A 19,158-nucleotide genomic window follows, 5' to 3' on the forward strand; every position below is an offset into this window, starting at 1 on the left:
ACCTGGGCCCAGGCCCCGCCCGGCGCGGCGGATGGGGCCGGCGGTCGTCCCGGGCTCTCCCCGGCTCCGCGTCCTCCTCGGGCCCCGCTCCCCCCGCCGCGGCCTCCGCTGTCAACAAACCCCTCCGTCACTTCCGCCAGCCGGGGCCGCCGCACCGGATGCCCCGCCGCGTTCCCCCTAGGAAACACCGGCCGGGTCGGAACGCTCCGACCGCCCCGCGGCGCCGGGAAGCTCGGGGAGCGGCGGCAGCTCCGGGACGCGGCGCTCCCTGCGGGCCGGGTACCGCGACGACACGAGGTGCGGCGGCGCTGACGTCACGGGGCGCCCCGGAGCGCGGGCAGCGCTCACCGCCGCCTCACGCCGCCCCGGGGGAGGCGAGGGGGCGTGGCCTCCGGCGGCGGGAGGGGCGACGGCAAGGGGGGCGTGGCTTCGAGCCCCCCCCACCCGCGGGCGCAGCGTTTCCAGCCGGAGCGGTTGCGCTGCGCGTGGGGTCGGGGCCGCCATGTCGCGGCTGCACCGGAGCAGGTGGGTGCGGGGCCGGGGGGGCGCGGCGTGCCGTGCCGTGCCGTGCCGTCCTCTCTCTCGCTAACGGCCGCCGCTTCCCCCCAGGATCGCGGATTTCCAGGAGGTGCTCGGCGAACCCACGGTGGCTCTGGGCAAGCTTCGCGATCTCTGCTTCAGCGGTGAGCGGGGCTGGGGGTGGGGGTGCTCCGGCGCGGCGGTTCCGTCGGGCCGCGGCCGCTCCTCCCGCTCCGTTCCCCGAACTTCAGCGCGCCGGCCCCCGCCGGGGCCGAGCCGTGCCCGGTGCTGACGGCCGCGTCTCTGCTGTCCCGCAGGGATCCCGTTTGACGGAGGGCTGCGCTGCCTCTGCTGGAAGGTTCGTCTGGCGCTGCGTGCCGCTGCTCCCGGCGGCGCTTTGGGGCGCTCCGGGCGGTTCTCGGGGCGCGTAAGAGCCAAAGCCGTAAGAATAACGGGGCGGAACTTCCCGGCCCCTCGGAATCCGCAGCAGTTTGCGGAGTTGGCCGCGGTGCCGCTCGCTGCCCGGAGGTGGCCGTGTGCTCCGCGTCTGCTCGGGGTGGGTTCGCTGTGGCTCGGCGCTCCGTGGGGAGCCGGGCGCTGGGACGTCCCCGCCCGGCAAAGCGCTGCCCCGCGCTGGGTTTGCTCGGCTCGCGGGCTGGCCCCGTGCTCCCCGAAGCCTCACGCGTGTGTCTGCCTCCTGCACAGATCCTGCTGAACTACCTCCCCTTAGAGAGGGCCCTATGGAGCTCTTTGCTGAAGAAGCAGAGGTGAGGGCGTCTCGACTGGCTCCTTTCGTTCTAACGGTATCGGTGGAGAAGGGGAGTAGTTCCTTAAATAATTAAGTACCTTCGTAAAAGGAATGGCTGTCGCGTGCTGTTCTTGGGGTCAGTGGATTTGAGCTCTTCGGTTGAACACAATTCAATAGAAAATCAGGTGCAGGCTGAGCGCAGCGGTGCCGGGGTGTCTGTCTGAACTCGGGCCGGGCGCTGACACTGATGTAATCTTCTGCTTCATTGCAAATCCCTCTTTCCCTCCTTAAGGGATCTGTATTCCCAGTTCCTAAAAGAAATGATTATTCAGCCTGGGATCGCCAAAGCCAACCTTGGTGTTTCAAGGGAAGATGTGACCTTAGAGGATCACGTAAGTGCCGCTAACCTTTGCGTTGCAGGACAATCCCCGTAGCCCTGACCTGCTGTTCTGGGCTCTGTGCTGCTCTTGGCCCTGTGCTGGCAGGAGGGGTGGTTCCTGGGTGCCAGTCCAGACCTTGTGTCCGAGCAGCCTTTAGCGTGAGCGACCGGCAAAGCACTGGTAGCTGGGAAGGGAGCTGCCTGCGGCTGTGTGTGCATCTTCCCTCCTGCTTTGGGGCTGTGCTGCCTGTGGGTCTGCTGGGGCAGAGCAGAGGGTTCCTCCAGCAAAGAGATGCTCTCCTGGGAAGCTGTGTCCATGGGTGGGCTCAGAACAGGCTGCTCTGAAGAGGCGGGAGGGGGCAGCTGGAGCACAGCAGAAGGCTGGTTTATCTCCGGTTTGCTGATACTGACTTCTTTAATCGTTCTTTACTGACCGCTTTTTGCATCCCTTTTTACTTTGAAAATGCTGTTAAGTTGGTGTCAAGGCAGGGGATGACATAACTGACAAGAAGGACTGTAAATGCTACAGCTGCTTCCATGGCTTATGCTGAGCGTTAGTTTTCTGCTGGTGTACGGTCACCTGCGCAGCTGTGATCCACCGGGGCTGTAAAACTGTAATGTGTGTCACATTCCATGTGTTGGCAGCTTACAGTGATCTTTGGATCTCTCGGAATGCTCCTTTTATGGCCTTTTCTTTTCTCCTGCCAGATAATTGTTAACTTCGCGCAGATCTTAATCTGGAGAAAAGAAAGCGCCTGTGGGAGAGGGGGAGTCAGGTTTGTCGTATTGGAAAACTGGTCAGATTGGGGACGAGTTGTTGGTGTTTATAATGCCTTTCCTCCTTCCTGGGAGCAGTGGTGGTGCTTAATCAGGGTGCAAAGACCTCTTCCTTTGTACAGGCTGGAGTTGCCATTGAGAATCTTCATTTTTGAGGCTGCTTGATTTGGGAACTAAGCCATGAAGTCATGGAAAGGGATTGGAAATGTTGGTTTCTGCTTCAGTGAGTCTGCGTGATCACTTGTTTTGCAAGTTGTGATCTGCTTCCTATGCTATGCGTGCTGTCTGAAGCAGCAGCACTGAATGCAGTGAGAGAAGGATCGAGCCCTGCCCCGGTGCTGGCTGACAGCAGGAATGTTACATCGCTGTGCGTTTACTGAGGGCTTCGGTGCTCGTGAAGCATGCTTGTTTTTATCTTGTTTATTTCTCTAGCCCCTCAATCCGAACCCAGACAGTCGGTGGAATACCTACTTCAAGGACAACGAAGTGCTCCTCCAGATAGACAAAGACGTCAGGTGCGTGTGCCATAATGACTCAGGTTTCTGAACCTGAGTGCTTCGCTTAATACTTTGTACTTTGAAAATCGAGTTTAATATTAAACTGAGCCCTCTACTTAGCACGGGGCACGTACTTCCTTCTTATGCTCGATTTCCTCCCCCGTCCACCCTAGGAGGCTGTACCCCGACATGGCATTCTTCCAGCGCCCGACCGACTACCCCTGCCTTTTGATCCTGGATCCCCAAAATGAGTTTGAGACGCTGCGCAAGCGGGTGGAGCAGACCACACTCAAGTCACAGACGGTGGCACGGAACCGCAGCGGGGTTACAAATGTGAGGTCCGGGTGTGGGCTGCATGGCGTCGTCCCCGATAGAGCTGCTGGTGGTTCTCGGGCCTTTTTCTGCTTGTGTGATGGAATTATGTGAATGCACCAGCAGATACTGTGAATTTGGTGGCTAGGCAGCTTTAAAGAGCCAGCCGGTGTGCCTGACGGTTGGCAGGAGCCATAGGTACGCTTAATTTCCTGACTTCTGGAAGAAGTCAGAGTTCCAGGAAGATGTGTTATGCCTGAGATGCGCCTTCCTGCATGGGAACAAAGCACTGAAGGGTTAATTTAGTGAAGCTGAGTTGATAGAGTCTTCCAGAGCTGGATATCCTCAAACTGTGGTTGGGAAAAGAGCTGGGTAACTGCTGAAACGCGCGTTGTCTTTTTCCTCTTTGGGTGTTGGATTATTAAGTGCCGCACGCTGGGTGCTGGGGAAGGTGGCTAGCTGCAGTCTGTCCCTTTTCCTGCATTACAATGAAGTGGAACTGCTGTGTTTTCTTACTGCATGGGGTTGGGTGATGCAGTGATTCAGGGGGACTGTCTGTTGTGGCGCAGGCTGCTTTGTTCATCAGCTCCAGTCTTGCCTTGCTCTTCAGGTGAGCTCCCCTCTTAAATCGTCTCCTAACTCTCTGAGTGAGTACGAAGTTCTGCCCAATGGCTGCGAAGCTCACTGGGAAGTGGTGGAGCGAATCCTTTTCATCTATGCCAAGCTGAACCCCGGGATAGCCTACGTTCAGGGGATGAATGAAATAGTGGGGCCCCTTTACTACACCTTTGCTACAGATCCTAACAGCGAGTGGAAAGGTGAGAGGCTCTTGTGGATGCTCGGAAGGGGCTGTTGTGCCGCGTGCTCTCTGGGTGCAGGAGTGTTTCAGGATGGAGACTCTATGCAATTCAGTTTTGACTGAGCAGGCAAAAAAAAAAAAAAAAAAAACCTGAAAAACCAACAAATGCAGCAGGAGATTTCTGGGACCCCTGACAGAGACTGAACGGGCTGTGAGTGCCGGGGACGTGAGAAGTGGAGATTTGGGGATTTTTTGTTTTGTGTGAATCCACGTTGCGCTTCCTGACTGAAACCTAAAATCCCCGTAGAAGTCCTTTGTTGCTGGTACTAAAAATACTGCCGTGCGGGTGGTGGTGGGGTTGTTTGCTTTGTTCTGCTGCTTTGTTTGTTTCTGTTTTGCACGTGGGTTTTGTTTTTAATTAACAACAGCAACTGAAAGGGTGTGGTGAGAAGCAGAATGGAGTGGGAGTTCTCTGCTGCTCCCCCTTCAAAGCTCTGGGGCTGTGTGCTGATGGCAGCGAGAGCCGGTGCTCCCCCGGGGCACTGAAAACTGGTCCTTGTGTCACGGAGACCTGGAGGTGCACGCAGGGTCTGCACTGCAGCAGTTCTGTACGCAGCCTTGTCTTGTGAGATGCACTTCTTGAGTCACGGGCAGCAGTGAGGTTATCAGCCCAGAGCAGCTCTGTGTGCCTCTGACCGATGCTTTCTCTGCGCTTCCATTCGCTTCCTTTTTTCATTCCCCAGAACACGCTGAAGCTGACACGTTTTTCTGCTTTACCAACCTCATGGCTGAAATCCGGGACAACTTCATTAAGAGCCTGGATGACTCTCAGTGTGGTATAACCTACAAAATGGAGAAGGTCTATTCCACCCTGAAGGAAAAGGACGTGGAGCTGTATTTGAAGCTGGTGAGGAGCTGGGTGTTTCTCTGAGTCGTGGCTGGAATGTGGGGGAGGGAGTGTTCAAATGTCAGCCAACTTTGTACAGCTGTTCCTGGGCTTGAATAGAGAGGTTGAGGAGCTGTGGGAAGGCAACAGGACATAGGGGCTGTCTTATCTATAAGCTGAAACAAGCTCTCCTTGGAGTAAGGCTGGAGTAAGCTGACCCAGCAAAGCTTTCCTCCCCTGCTGGAGTGCAGGCAAGCAGCAGCTGCTGCGAGGCTACCAGCTGTGACTTGGCCACCATCCCTGGTCACCTGCAAGTCAAGCTGGAGGTGGAAACACAAGTTCTGCTGTAGAGTTGCTTGGAATTTGTCATCAAAAACATCAACAAATCTCCCTGCAGAAGTCAGCTGAAAAGCTGCAGTATCCTGCTCATGTAATTCTACCATTTTCCTTCCTTCAGGGATCTCAGGGTGCTGTGGATTGCTGTGGATTTTGTCGAATGTCAGGCAGTGACTGTAGCAAACCCCTGTGGGTGCTGTAGTCTGTTTGATGTGCAAGTCCAAGGTGAATCTGGACAGGGAAGCTGTCCTTGTTACTGCAGCCTTCACCAGCTCACTGGGAGATTTCCTGCATTTAGAAAAGGCGAGATATATTCTGTAATCCAAAAGGTGATCTGTCAGCACGGTGACACAGCCCACAGTGTTGGCTGAAGGCTGATTTAGGGGGGAGAAAATAAACGACTTACTGTGTGGCTGGCAGGAAATGGCCTTGGCCATGCAGCAGCCGATCTTCAGGAATGTCATCGGGATCCTGAGCTTTTCTGACCGTGCTTAAAGTTACGGTCTCTTGGATTTGATAGTAAAGAAACCCAGGAAGGCTACAGGCTGGAGGTGCTTACAGTGTGTCTTACTGACCATCAGCGTGAACTTTGCCCCATCTTTTGTTTCCTTCTGTGAACAGTAAAGCTTTGATAAATGCAGAGCTTCTGGAAGGGAGAGGAAATGCTGAAAAAACAGCGCCTTTGCTGGAGGGGGAGGGCTGCGGCTTTGCAGATAAAGTGTTGTTCAGATGGGAAGTTAAAATTACTCAGCAAGTTTAACTGAAATAACACACACGGTGCCTTAAGGAAGAAAAGCTTCCTTTACCCCTGTGTTAGTGGAGCATTTTCTGTCTTTGTTTGTAGACATGGAACATGGCCGCACTGAAGATTTTTCTCAGTGTAGCTCAAATGTGAAAGCCCTCAAAGGAGGTGGTGGAATCGCTGATGTTCCAGCATGGGCTGGAAGCATAGAGCTATTTCTGGGTGGAGATGGGGAGGGAAACGGGGGCCGCATCTCTTAGGTGGGCTGGGCTGGGGCCCTGTATTCATTCTTTGCCCGGTGCATGTCTGACAGCAAGAGCAGAACATCAAACCGCAGTTCTTCGCCTTCCGCTGGCTGACGCTGCTCTTGTCCCAAGAGTTCCTGCTGCCCGACGTCATCCGTATCTGGGATTCCCTCTTTGCTGATGACAAGCGCTTCGATTTTCTGCTACTCGTGTGTTGTGCCATGTTGACGTAAGTACGGAAATAGCCATTGTGCTCTTTTTCGTTCCCTCCTTTGAAACCCATAGGTCTAGGAACCTTCTATAGCTGTGTGTTAATGCATCTAATGAGTAGGTCACTGTCATTTGTTACAATGGTAAGTGGAAGTGTTCTCAGAAGTCTCTACCAAGGCCATTTTTGAAGTTTCTCTGTAAAGAGTCAGACGTAGCTGGAGTAATTTCCATCTTTCAGACTAATCCGGGATCAGCTGCTGGAAGGGGACTTCACTCTCAACATGAGGCTGCTACAGGTAAGGATTAAATATTGCAGGCACAGGTTGCAATGTAAAGAACCTTGAAGTTGTACTGTGAGAGGGGACTGTGGCATGGGCGTGTCTGCCTGAGGGCAGGTACCAGGTTTCTGATGGCTGTGTGCAGAAAAATCTAAATGTTGGTCATACAGCACGCTCATTACTGGAAGTATAAATCTTGGCGTGCTGTGGTCCCCACCACTGCAGGGAAACTGAACTCACTTGAGATGGACAGCCACTTTAACTTCCTTGCTGGTAGCATCTCTGCTCCCTGTGCCATTAACTGGGCTTTCATTTTCCTGTGCAGAATGTGGCTGTATGCTCCCTGTTCCATCTTCCTAGCGCTGTTTGGGTTTCTTCTCCTTCCTCCCCTTTCCTAGTGCTCCAGTAGCAAGGGGCTCAGTGGTGTTCCTTCTCTGGTTTTCTGCTGGCAGGGCACAGTGCTGCTGTCTGGAGCCCAGCACTACCATTATCACTCAGCCTTTTGCTCCTGCACCCTTACTGGCTTACGGAGACATTGTCGTAGACTACTGGCTTATAACATTCGGGGTGCTGGCTCTGATAGGGCTCTCTGGCATGAAGATCACTCTTGTGCAGTCAGCTGGCCTGCTGCCGTTGGAGGATAAGTTAATAAAAACTTCTTGAAGGGCACTGGGGCTCAATTGGTTACAAAACAGGAAACTGTTAAGATAAAACTGAACACGGCAGTGTGTCTTAGTGGGCGAAGAATGCTGATATTGAGGTTTGCCCTGCTTAGGTGGAATGATGTCAAATGTTAAGCTGGCAATTATATCACTTCATTTCTTTAATGTAGGATTATCCTATATCTGATGTTCACCTGATTTTGAAGAAGGCCAAGGAACTTCAGGATTCCAAATAGCCCATGAGCCTGACTAAAGGTGTTGGAGAAACTGTATGGCAGTGGATCTTAGGAGATGGCCCCGTGCAGAGCATTAAAACTCCTGGGGATCTCTGCAGGACTTCAGGTTTTGCATTTGGGCTGCTGGCCATCTTGAAGACTTCCTTCTACTCTATTTATTAGGTCAAGGACTGATTACTTCCCTATCTGCTTGGGTCCTGCACTTCAGATTTTTCAGCTCTCAAATGCCTCTCTGCTGCCAAAAGCAGGTCTTTGTATCTTTTTTAATGACTTTACACGGAGAAAGAAACCATCTATCTGCATATCCCTCAAGGGGTGGATTCCTTCTGCATCATGGAAGTAGCTCACGTGGAGTTCCTTCTGATGGGGAAGGGACAGGCTGGATCCAGTGGATTTTGGTGGGTGAGTATGGAAGGATCTTTCTCCTGTGAACAGAACGTATCCCAGTGAAGTCACACGTTCTGCCATTCAAGTAGCTTCTGGATTCTTCTCCCTCATGTCTGCACTTGGCCGTCCCTGGGGTGTGCAAAAAAAGAAGGTTGTGTCAGCTTCTGGTGAGTGTCATCTGGCATCCAGCATTTTGGACCCCGTCTCATGGGAAAGACTTTGAGGAACTGTGATGGGAAGTCACAATAACAGCTGGCAGCTTTGTGCACTGAAGCTGCCTGCATCGCCTCACTACAGAGGTCTCCTCGAAGGAAGACTGCGGTGGTTTTCATCTATGAGTGAAGTGTAGTGTGAAGTCAAGCCTTATGACACGAAGCCTTAGAGCAGGAGTGTTGCTGCAGGGAGGCTGGGGCCTCAGGCTGCTTTCCTGGCTCGAACTGGAGTGTATCTAGCTGCAATCCGGATTCTGAATCACAAGAAATGGGCGTCTAGTTGCATGAAGACAGCTCTACTTAGGGTCTTAACACAGGCATGGCACTGGGGTTTCCTGCCTCAGTGGCTTGCATAGTATATTACCCCGCATAAGCTCTGGTCATGGTAACCTCGATATTATCTCATAGTACTTCTTGCCAGGAACAGACACATTACAGGTCTGACCTACAAGAAAGGGACTCTTTTATGGTGTAATCCCATGGGCATACAAGCATTTCAGTCATTAGCTGACTCCTGGGACTAATCCACATTTCTGTGCACCGGTCCCCCTGGAGTAGCAGTCATGAGTTGGACAGTTGTCCCTCCTGAGGGGGAAACCGCTGCATTTCAGTACAGTACTACAGGCTCAGGTGGGCATTGAGCAAGACAAACTGTGGAAAGAACTGTTAACCTGCCAGTCCTGTCAAGCTGATCAGAAACCATAAGCCTCAAAGAGAGAAACTGCCAGCGCCCAGGTGCTCAGGTTGTGCGGAAGCTCTCGAGTGAACACTAATCCAGCGTGCTTTACCCTCCTGTGCTGTGCTGGCTCGTCTCTGCGTAGCTGTTCAACACTGCAGTTCTCAGTATTTATGGGTATTGATTTGTTAAAGGTCAGTCATCTGCTTAAGCTGCTGGTGGCCTCGAGCAGCCCTGAGGAGAGGGGTGTTGTCAGCCTTCAGCTGTTCTACCCGTGTTACTTCCTTCAGGGAAGGCCACTTCTTTGCAGGCTGCTGTCATTTTATAAGGCTGGGCGGGAGGATGGGTTGGTGCACGTGCCTCTCTTCTTGTTAGCAATCCCAAGCAATGTCTGCCTCTTTGGAAGATGCTGGAGTGATGCTGGTGCAGCTGGTGTCACTGCAGTGATGGAACATGAGCAACTGAAAGCTTATAACAATCTGATTAGTACCTGCGGCTAACAGCATCACTCTCTGCTGCAATCCTTTCTATAGGGTAGAGTTTTCCTCCAAGAAAAATGAAAGGGGTGGATGAGGACAGCTGTGTGTTGGGGCGTGCTGTGTGCTCTAGCCGCTGCGTGGATGTTCTCCTGCCTTCTGTCACTGAGCTCCTCTTGCTGTTGGGTGCCTTGCACGAGAGGCCGGTGGTCACACCTGTATGGCTGAACTGCCAGCTGGCAGCCATGCGTGTGGATCCGGAGAGTCTGACCCTCAGTAGGGTTCGCTTCCTCCAAAACGCTTTCTCTCCCAAGGTGTTGCTGTAGCTCTCATTCATTCCATGCACAATCTCCTCATGCTGTCCATTTCAGGTCCCTGTAGAAACGCTTCCTCTGTGTTCTCTTTGGTAGTGGGCAGCAGTGAGGGTTCCCGCTCTGAATAACCGCAGTTCTCCTTAAAATGACCTGAGAAGGTGAACAGGGATCAAAACATTACTTGTTTTCAGGGTCGTGTGCAGGCCCTGCGCTTGGCCTCTGCTGCGGTGCCAGCTGTGAGGCGGGCATGGGCTGCGGCACCGCAGGAGGGCCTGGTGCACGGCTGCCACCTCCTCCTTTCAGTGTGTCACAGGGCTTATATCGTGCTGTTCTGTTTAGGGGGTGATGGGGAGCTCTTCTTTTAAAAGGAGTTTGCAGTGGGATGAGAGCTTTGGCTGCTGAAGAGGTTTTGTGGGATAAATTCTGCAGCTTTGTCCAGGTGGGCCTGTGGCTGCTCAACTGGTTAATTCGAGTTCTTCCCTGGGGAGAACTCATAACAACTTTGATGCACCTCAGCAGGCCGGATCCTACGTGAAGAGCTGTTGCACGTCTCTCCTTAGCCCCTCCTGTGCGGTAGGACTTGGTTCTGCTGCTGCAGAGGGCTTTGGAGGAGCTGCTCTACTTTGTAATGACTTGGGCCATCTGTTTCGTTCTTCTGAGACTTGTTCATTTCTTTAAGAGCAAAAATGGATTTTGTGGGGGGAGGAGGGGGAGAGGAAAGTCCTGTCACCAGCTTTTCAATTTCCTCGTTAGTTTCCAGGTCTTCATTCCTCAAAAGCTGTTGGTGATGATTTTATTTTTTTGAAGTCGGGAAGCATTAACTAGCTCGTGGTTGTTCCTTGTGCGGCCAAGCAGCTCCTGCCCCTCCACCCTGCAGACGTTTCCACCACTGATTGCTTTCAGCCCTGACGTCCCTGGGAGCAGGAGGGCCGCTGCCTTCCCCTTGCTGTAGCCTGGACGTGCAAAAGTTTGGCTTTGGTGATGAGGTAGAAGGGAAGGGATACCAGAGATGGAATCTGTGGTGATGGTCACACACACAGCACTGATTTGGAGTTTGAATTCTGTGACCTAGCAGAGTTGCTCACCCTTTGGCAGGGAGTGGGATGAAGGCCAGAAGTTGGTTTGGGGGAGTCTGTGGGAAAGCAGAGGCTGTTTTCCCCCTGTGAGTGCCAGCGATGGGATTCAGCCGCTTGGTGTGTTCTTCTGAAATGCCCTTTCCCAAGAGGGAGAGGAGCGCACTCGGTGGTACATCAGAGTAACACTTATTTTTGCTTTTGTTTTTACCTTGGCTGGAAAGAATCGCCAGAACAGGGTCGAGAGAACACTTCATCACTCCGAAACTACTTTTATGCTTCTTTTTAAACACTATTTTTATAACGCTCCCTGTAGCCCAGCGGGCGGTTGCGTGCAGGCATCCCGCAGTGCCGGGCCGTGCTCGGGGCGCAGCTCGGCGCTGTGGGCAGGGCAGGGGCAGGGGGCGCTCACTGCGCTGGGTTTGGGGCCCGAGCTGGGCCGGCTCCGTCCGCAGCGCTCAGCGCGGGGTCCGCTGCGGCTGCCTCGTTAACTTCTGCTCTTTCTTTTTGTACTTAATCCTGCGAGAGCCCGTCACGAGACCCTCCGTGTCTCTCATTTAATGCTGTTTTTGAGTTGTCCAAATAAAATGGTTTCTTCGCACACTTGCTACGGGCCGTGCTTCCGCGGGCAGGGCGGTGCGTGGAGCCCTTTAAGGGGCGATGCTCAGTGCCGGAAGAGAGCGGCCCCGCAGCAGGAAGCGGTGCGGCACGGCCGGGCTCGGGGCCATGCTGCGGGGCCGCTGGCTGCTGCCCGGGGCCTCCCTGGCCCTGGGCGCGGGGCTGGGCGCGGCGCTGACCGCCCGCTGGCAGCGCGGTGCCGAGGGCACGGAGCTGGCGGACGGGCTGCTGGGCCGCCTGCCCGTGGTGCCGGTGGTGGCTGCGGCCGCGGGACCTCCAGCCCCCGCCGAGGCGGCGCGGACCGAGCTGACCAAGTACGGCTTGCCCGGGTTGACGCAGCTGCGGAGCCGCGAGTCCTACGTGCTGTGCTACGACCCGCGGAGCCGCAGCGCGCTCTGGGTCATCGAGCGGCTCAACCGGGAGACGCTGAGCGGAGCCTCCGACCGCGCCGCCTGCGACTTCCAGGAGGACGATTCCGTGCACGAGTACCACCGCGCCACCAACGCCGACTACCGAGGCAGCGGCTTTGACCGCGGGCACCTGGCTGCTGCCGCCAACCACAAGTGGAGCCAGAAGGCCATGCGGGACACCTTCTACCTCAGCAACGTCGCCCCCCAGGTAAGCTGGGTGCTGGGCAGACGGGCACGTCGCTCGCCAAAGTCGTGGTTTGGCTCCTGTGGGTGCTGTTCCTGCCCGTGCAAACCGGGGCACGGCTTCCAGAGTGAGGGTGAGCGCTTCTCACAGTGCCCTGAGCGCTCCAAGAGCATCACGGGTGTGTTACAAAGAGAACTCTGAGCAATAAGGAAGCGCCATGGTGACTGACTTTGCTGTCCGGGTCAACATCTCTGTGTTTTTAGGTTCCTCACTTAAACCAAAATGCCTGGAATAACCTTGAGAAATACAGCAGAAGCTTGGCAAGGAACAACAAGAACGTCTATGTCTGCACAGGACCTCTCTACCTGCCCAGGTAAACACGAGGAGCCGGGTGGGGCCGCAGGAGGATGTGTTGTGCGGGGAAGTTCAGGTGGGCTGAGGGGCTGCAGCTCCCGGCTGCCCCAAACCAGGAGCGAGCGGCCAAGGCCCCGTCAGCAGGTGAGGCCGGCAGCGTGCTGGGTTTCTGCAGCAGGGTGTTTTCTGCGGATTGGGATTATTCTGTATGTTTCTTAGTCAGTTATTTGGGGAGTACAAAGGGTGGGTTTCCCGAGATGCAAAGTAACCTAGTCACTTTGGTTTGCAGTTTTTAGTGTTAGATTACTGCGGTATTAAATTAACAGATTAAACTGCAGACCCCCTCCCTGCAGAATAAAGCTCCTAGGCTTCATTTCGTGGACTGTTTGTCCACTTCAGAGCATGATGTTACCTGCAAAGATCTCTTCTGTAGGACTGTGAAGAGCAGTTTGACAAGCTGAGTTCTCTGAACAGCCTTTTGTTATCTCCTAATGTAAAAGGAGAGATGGTGAGGAAGGGGTCTGGGAGGAGCAGACCCCACGTAAGTTCACTTTCCCTCTGTTACAGCAGCATTTGTTACATCTGCACTACAGAAGCAGGGCTGCTCTGTGCTACACTGCGGTGGGGGCTCACATAGGGGTGGAGGTGAAGAGCTGAGGGGGTGGAAGTGGCAGCAGGTAACATTGGACATTGCTCTTGGTGCAGGATGGAGGCTGATGGGAAGATGTATGTCAAGTACCAGGTGATTGGGAAGAACAACGTGGCCGTCCCCACCCATTTCTTCAAGGTGCTCATCCTGGAAAAGGAGAGTGGAGAAATTGAGTTGCGCTCCTATGTGATGCCCAACAGCCCCGTGGATGAGAAAATCCCGCTTGAACGGTTCCTGGTTCCCATCGAGAGCATTGAGCGAGCCTCAGGGCTCCTCTTTGTCCCAAACATCTTGAAGAGAACAAGTAGCTTGAAAGCCATCACAGCTGGAAACAAGCGCTGAACTCTGACCAAGCGAATCCAGGTATCAGTGGCAGCCCACAGAATATTCCCTTGTGCACTTTTAAGGATGAGAAATAAGAGAGCCATGTTTCTCTCAACCCCTTCCCCAGTTTCCTGTAAAACAGTGAAACGCCCAGTGAAGCATGTCCCAAGGGCAGGCTGCATGGAAGGCTTCTGAGTACTTGACAGGCCCCAGTGCTCTAGACTTTGCCCCTAAACTGCAGTACTGTGGGTATTACTGTAATTGCTCCCTTTGTGTGTGGCTCATTATGACACAAAAGGATGTTATTTAATTCCTGTACTTGTAGGGAAAGATGGGAGCAAGACAGGTGCAGTGAGAGGAGAGGTCCTTGCATTTCTGCTTCCAAAGAATTGTATAATTTTCACAAAATGGTTTTAGCAGTAAAGCTTCGAAAACACAAAGTATCGGTCATTGTCTTATCTGCTGTTACCAAAGTCCCTGAATGTCCTTCCTCCTTCCTGCCCTTGGGAAAGATGAAGCCTTTGAGTTGCGAGGGAGCTGGGGAGTCAGGTTAACTGTGTGACAGGAACACCTGCTTGGCACAAGGATTAAATTCCTTCTTTTGAAGCTTGAGGGCCACATTGCTGCAGGGGCACTGAGAATGCAAGATACCTGGATGCTGACTGCTCTCCATCTACACAAAACACTCACACGTGGACTTTCAAGGAAGCAGAGGTTTGGTACTGTTTTATTCTGTACCCAAGACATCTGAACTGCTGACAGTCACTTTGCTGACCAGCTTTTGGCTGGATGCTGCAGGCAGAATGGTCCAGAGTTGCTGGAGACTTGGTTGAGCAGTGGTGCCAATTTTAGTCACTTTGTGTCTTCAGCTTCCCCCGGGTCGGCCCTGCTGGGTTCCTGGAGTGATTCTCTGCATTTGAATAGCAACAGGCTCTTTCCCGAGGCAGTCCAAAGCAGAGGACAAGAGAGATCATCTGTTTTCCTTCCCTCAGCTGTCAGTAGGAGTCTTCACAGCCTCATCAATGTGAGGTCTCAGTGCTGACAGAGAGATCAGCAACGCTTCCTGGAACAGACCAAAGCGCAGTCAGAACTGCTGCCCTCAGTGAGGGCTCTTGGCTGAGGCATCGCTGTGGGGAACAGCGTCCTGGCAGGCTGCGTGTCGCTGCCAGAGACAGAATTGTTCTGTGCACACAGGCACTGCGCCTCCCGTGCCATCAGCCCCTGCCTTACCTCCGTTCGGATGGTTCGGCTGCCTTGGCTGGGACAAGTGTTCACGTAGAAGTCAAACAAGACGCTTGGATCAGTGACCTCCAGGTTTGGGTCTGCATCGACCCCAGCTTCCAAGCCCTGAAGGCCTCCAAATACGACAAGGATGTGCCTACGGGAGAGCGCACGGTCAGAGTGAGAGGGGAGAATGGCTCTTAGCCCCACACCAATGCAAGTGTTACAGGATTTACATTGGGGAGCTTCTCATGTGCCTTGAACCTTAAAGTTGATTAAGAATTGGTTTTGTATAAACACTTCTTTTTCAATTGGACACGGACCTAAAGGAGGGGAGGGTGACCCGGTCCACGGAGCTACCCCGCTCTGAGGTCCCAATAGAGAGATCATAGCCTTCCTTGAATGGACATTCTGAAAAGACAGCGCCTGGGAAACAAACACAGAATGTGGTTATCATTGTGGTGCTTTCACCCATGCTGCCTCCTGGGCAGTTCAGACACTTCACAAGTGAGTGGTAGCAGCAGAAATGATTGCAGTGCCACTTATGTACCTTCTAAAGGAAGAATGATCCCTTCCCCTGCTTAATTCCCTTGCTGCAGGACTCTCCTGGCACTCAATTGCAGCACCTCAAAGCACAGCAGGTACCAGGAGCCATTCCTTGACTAACAGCTTATGATTTTCCTTCTATCAGAAGTCATTGGAAAAGGATTTTGCAGGGCTCTTGAGCCCTGATGTCACTGCGGACTTTGATGTGAATGAGTGGGAGGTAGTTATCACAGAAATGGAGATGACCAACTCTTGTCAATGTTGCCACAACGCAGATGTTTAGAGCAATGGTGATGTGGAGGTAGAGGGCAGAGTACTGGAGGGTGAGTGGGGCAACTCACGCTTGAGCTACATAACTGCTAGCTGCACCACTGGCTGGCGGTCACCCATTTTGAGACAAAATGAGAATTTTAAGAAGCAGAAGCATACCCAGCAGGCCTGAGATTGGTGTGGAAGCCCACCTGGGATTAAGATCCTTCTGCACAGTAAAAAGCAAAGAATGCCTCCAGGCACTTACTCAGGCAGGAGGCGAGGCGGACGCTGTAACCCCAGTACAAGCCTGACACCGTCCGAGGGTGGTGTGAGGACACCACGGTGCCCTTCCGCACTTTAGTTTCTGAAAGAGAAGCAAAGAGATGAACAACCCTGACAATCACCTGGAAAGAGCTGCACTGGACCAGCCCCATCCTGAGGTTTCTCCTGTGTTAAGGCACTGATTCCTGGCACAGCCAAGAGCTGCTCTTTTGAGTGCATTCTGGAAAGCGAGCATGCTTGGTCTACTCATTGTTGGTCAAAGTGCTGACAGTTCTTTCCAATAAACTAGGAGCTATGGTGAAGGTGTTACTAAATTGTGCGTGTGGTAAAGAGAACACAGAGTGGAGTATTCTCAAACAGAAGTAATCTGAAGGCTGTCACACAGAAGGACCAACTGCAGCAGGAGTTAAGTTCACAGATGCTAATGGAGCAGTCATTACCTGGATTCTGTGGTTCCTGCAGGCGCACAGTGACACGCAGACCAGGCTTCAGCTGTTTGTCGATCTGCACCTCCTGCAGAGAGGGTCACCAGCAGTGTTAGGATGGTCTGGAGGTACTGAGAAAGGTGGGGAGAAGAAAAGGTGGGGCCTGTTCTGGCCTGGAGCTGGAATGAGGAGCTCTGCAAGCAGAGGTCAGCAGCCTGAGAGTTATTTTGCTGCTCAGAGGTTCAAATCCAGCACAAAGCAATAACATGGTGGAATGGCCCTGCCAAGACTTGGGAAACAATGAACAACCCATAAGGACAAGACAGCAACAGCATTAAACCCCATCCCAGACTGCTAGGAAGCAGGATGTTCAGAAACCCAGCAGTACCTGTAACCCACTGTGCCTGTTTCAAACATGACAGAGAGACAGGGTAAGTTGCTGTGGGATCTGCAGGTTGCACGCTGACTTACCTTCTTCATCCCACAGTTGACAAATGAGCCTCTGCCTGGCTTACTTGGCCGGTCTAACACCACACCTTCTCGGTACTCTGAATCCTCATCCACCCGCATGTGGTGAGGGCTGTCCAGTGGGTTGAGGAGCCCTGGAACAGTACACAGGAAAGGAACAGCTAAGAATAGAACACAGACTATGGCAACATAGGTGTAAGTACAGCTGCTCTGCTACCTCCTCCCTCTCTACTCCAGTTGAGCACAGCACCTCACCTGTGCTATATGGTGGGGAAAAGACTTTTTCTGTACATTCCATGCAAAATGAGAGCCAGAGCTCGTGGAGGGGGAGTTAACAGCTTGGGACAGAGAGAAGTGAATCATTACCTGCAAACTGCAGATCCCCATGTTTTGGAAAAAACGATTTCCTCAAGTACCTGTTATTAGAGAAGGTTCAAATATAAAAATTGTTGTTAATAAGAAATTCAAGCCTCAGTTTCTAGCTTTGTACCACTTCAAAAGGAGTCAAGAACAGAGAAAACCATGCTTAGCTCCCCCAAGTCCCTGCTGTTCTTTCAGTTAAACTGAACCACACATGAAGCAGTCAGATCCTGTGTTCCTGCAAATCATGCAACACAAGCAGAATTTAGCTCCTGCTTCCAGAGCCTCCAGCATGGGAGACCCATGCAAATCATCAGTTGCTATCATCTGTTAGTTCTGCCACTAATAAGATGTGCAATCTGACCACAGTGTACTTACTGAGGGCACTCCAAGTACTGCAGGATCCGAGCCAGCTGCACACAGGCCTTGCCTCTCTTCCCAATTCCTTCAAATTCTCCTTCCACGCTCCTGAAAGAGAGAGAGCTGAGTCTGAGCTCAGCACAAGACTGCACAGCCCCAAAGGGTCAGAAGACCAAGCCTTTCTCTTAATCTAAGAACAGCAGCTCCCTCCACCCTCAACCCCTAAAAAAATAAATGGGCCACCTTAGGAAAGGGCTACTCCAGAGGCAGAGACTATGAACAAGTTCTATTTTGAACTCTCCAAGCCACAGATCTTACTCAGGTGTTTTTTTGTTGTTGTTGTCATTTTTAATCTTTATGTATCTGTTTTTTGATACAACCTGGCAGCTGGATTGCAATGCTTGGCCAGTGAACACAGACACAGGTCCAGATGAGAAGTTGAAGGAACAGGCGTCATTCCTTCAAAGCATTCCCATCTTCCCTGTGTCCCAGCGTCCAGCGCAGGTGAGTGAACATCTTTGCCCCCAGAGGGCCCTGTAATCCTGGTGTTAGGAGCACTTGCTTGGGGTACAGACACTTATTTCCTGATCTCAGCTAAAAAAAAAGACTGAAGGAGCACAAAGGAGATGCTTTCTGCAGAACAAGACAGCTCATCCATACTTTGCATCTTCTCCGTACTCGTCGAACACCACGATCTCATCCACGCAGAAGATGGCACACGCTCGAGCGATCTGCCCGGCCAGGTACGTCCGCAGCTCCAGCGACTGCGCGTTGTTCAGGATGGAGCCCGGCAGGGCCACGCTCAGCGTGTAGTGCCGCCCTGGGGACAGAGGGCAGGCTCAGGAGGGCCGCGGGCCCACAGCTCAGTGTGGGACACTTACGGACCTTTTCCACCTCAGCCCCCCAGCAGCTGCACCTTTGTCCTCCTGCTGCTCCTCCTTCTTCTCCTCCGCCTCTTTCTCGGCCATCTCCCGCACCCACTGCTTTTCCAGCTTCTTTAGCAGGTTCAGCTCCTTCCATTTCTTCTTCTCTGCTTTCCCTGGCATGGACACAAAGGTTAAAGGCCAGGCCGGGAGCGCTCAGGGCGGGCAGCACCGGGCCCCGCTGGGCCCCCCCGCAGCACCGTTCCCCTTCTCGGCCCTGGGGGCCCCTTGGCCTTACTCTCCTGCTTCCAGCGCCGCCAGTTCACCTTCCTGTCCTCAACCTGCGGGCAGAGCGGCCGTTACCCCCGCGCTCCCTTTAGGGAGCCGTAACCATAGCAACCGCCCCGCGCCCCACCTGCACGCCTTTGGGCCGCTTCGCCGCGCCGCCGTCCGCCATCTTCTCTCCCCACGTTTCTTGGCCACGCCCCTCCTCTGTTGTGATTGGTCCGAGGACGCCGGTTCCCGCCCAAGGTAGGCTGGAGCCGGTGTCACGTGAACCAATGGCCGGGCGGAAGGCGGTGCGCTGGCGGTGTTAAATCCCCGCGCGTTCTGGCAAGCTAAGCAGGGTGCGCTGTGTTGGGCAGGGGGAGGGGTGACCGAGGAAAGGCGATCGAGCACACGGGCTCGCAAGCGCTACACGTCATTTGGGGGAGGGGGTTGCTCTCTGCCCCTTGCAGGGAGCGTCACAGCCCTGAGCAAGAGCCTGAGGCTGTTACATTCTGTCTTTGTGTTAATAATGCAATCTCACTGCTGTCTATCTGTTTTCAGCGATCGTAGCTCTCCATACATGTGTGGGTGCATGAGCAGCACTTTGTGCTCCTGGGCTGTGGCAGGCGGGCGGGCGGGTGGGTGCCTGTCCTGCACCATTTGCCTCCTTCCTGCAGTTCAGGGCTGCCCCTGCTCACAACAGGAACCTGTATCCTGAGCTGCAGCCCAACTCTGAAGTCCTGCAGCCCTGCTGCCATGGGACAGGGTGCAGACGTTGCCCAGGGAATGGGTGGCAGCTCTCTGGGAGATC

General features: G+C 53.6%; 4 protein-coding genes across 4 annotated transcripts in view; 2 read left to right on the forward strand and 2 right to left on the reverse strand.

The window, feature by feature from the left end:
- Positions 1–217, reverse strand: part of ZER1 (zyg-11 related cell cycle regulator) — a 20,666-nt gene extending 20,449 nt beyond the window's left edge. Inside the window, exon 1 of the mRNA XM_021414337.1 lies at positions 3–217. The gene's annotated coding sequence lies outside the window, so the exon portion shown is untranslated. The remainder of the gene's footprint in view (positions 1–2) is intronic.
- TBC1D13 (TBC1 domain family member 13) lies at positions 366–11,365 on the forward strand. Its single transcript, XM_021414355.1, has 12 exons — positions 366–525; positions 610–683; positions 837–877; positions 1,225–1,286; positions 1,560–1,659; positions 2,856–2,938; positions 3,094–3,253; positions 3,843–4,050; positions 4,775–4,938; positions 6,309–6,469; positions 6,689–6,746; positions 7,561–11,365. Exons 1-12 carry the CDS (start codon positions 503–505, stop codon positions 7,624–7,626), a joined length of 1,200 nt encoding a protein of 399 aa, XP_021270030.1. The 5' UTR covers positions 366–502; the 3' UTR covers positions 7,627–11,365.
- On the forward strand, positions 11,400–13,746 carry ENDOG (endonuclease G). The gene is made up of 3 exons (XM_021414360.1): positions 11,400–12,000; positions 12,240–12,349; positions 13,036–13,746. The coding sequence occupies exons 1-3, from the start codon at positions 11,425–11,427 to the stop codon at positions 13,319–13,321; spliced, it is 972 nt and encodes a 323-aa protein (XP_021270035.1). The 5' UTR covers positions 11,400–11,424; the 3' UTR covers positions 13,322–13,746.
- SPOUT1 (SPOUT domain containing methyltransferase 1) lies at positions 13,999–18,601 on the reverse strand. The gene is made up of 12 exons (XM_021414356.1): positions 18,496–18,601; positions 18,379–18,421; positions 18,134–18,256; positions 17,878–18,037; positions 17,236–17,325; positions 16,864–16,913; positions 16,501–16,631; positions 16,045–16,117; positions 15,588–15,686; positions 14,848–14,950; positions 14,534–14,681; positions 13,999–14,366 (listed from the first exon to the last, which is right to left on the reverse strand). Exons 1-12 carry the CDS (start codon positions 18,535–18,537, stop codon positions 14,292–14,294), a joined length of 1,137 nt encoding a protein of 378 aa, XP_021270031.1. The 5' UTR covers positions 18,538–18,601; the 3' UTR covers positions 13,999–14,291.

This window comes from Numida meleagris, chromosome 16, assembly GCF_002078875.1.
Source record: "Numida meleagris isolate 19003 breed g44 Domestic line chromosome 16, NumMel1.0, whole genome shotgun sequence".
NCBI lineage: Eukaryota > Metazoa > Chordata > Aves > Galliformes > Numididae > Numida > Numida meleagris.

What these genes read in the sequence shown, in the direction of transcription:
- TBC1D13 (XM_021414355.1), top strand. Translation starts at nt 503, where the DNA reads ATGTCGCGGCTGCACCGGAGCAG. An exon ending in ATGTGACCTTAGAGGATCAC is followed by an intron (nt 1,660 to 2,855) that starts GTAAGTGCCGCT and finishes TTATTTCTCTAG; the next exon opens with CCCCTCAATCCGAACCCAGA. An exon ending in CAGATAGACAAAGACGTCAG is followed by an intron (nt 2,939 to 3,093) that starts GTGCGTGTGCCA and finishes CGTCCACCCTAG; the next exon opens with GAGGCTGTACCCCGACATGG.
- ENDOG (XM_021414360.1), top strand. Translation starts at nt 11,425, where the DNA reads ATGCTCAGTGCCGGAAGAGAGCGGCCCCGCAGCAGGAAGCGGTGCGGC. An exon ending in TCAGCAACGTCGCCCCCCAG is followed by an intron (nt 12,001 to 12,239) that starts GTAAGCTGGGTG and finishes CTGTGTTTTTAG; the next exon opens with GTTCCTCACTTAAACCAAAA. An exon ending in GGACCTCTCTACCTGCCCAG is followed by an intron (nt 12,350 to 13,035) that starts GTAAACACGAGG and finishes CTCTTGGTGCAG; the next exon opens with GATGGAGGCTGATGGGAAGA.
- SPOUT1 (XM_021414356.1), bottom strand. Translation starts at nt 18,537, where the DNA reads ATGGCGGACGGCGGCGCGGCGAAGCGGCCCAAAGGCGTGCAG. An exon ending in CCGCCTCGCCTCCTGCCTGA is followed by an intron (nt 14,951 to 15,587) that starts GTAAGTGCCTGG and finishes TTTGTTTCCCAG; the next exon opens with GCGCTGTCTTTTCAGAATGT. An exon ending in GTCACCCTCCCCTCCTTTAG is followed by an intron (nt 14,682 to 14,847) that starts GTCCGTGTCCAA and finishes GCTCTCCCGTAG; the next exon opens with GCACATCCTTGTCGTATTTG.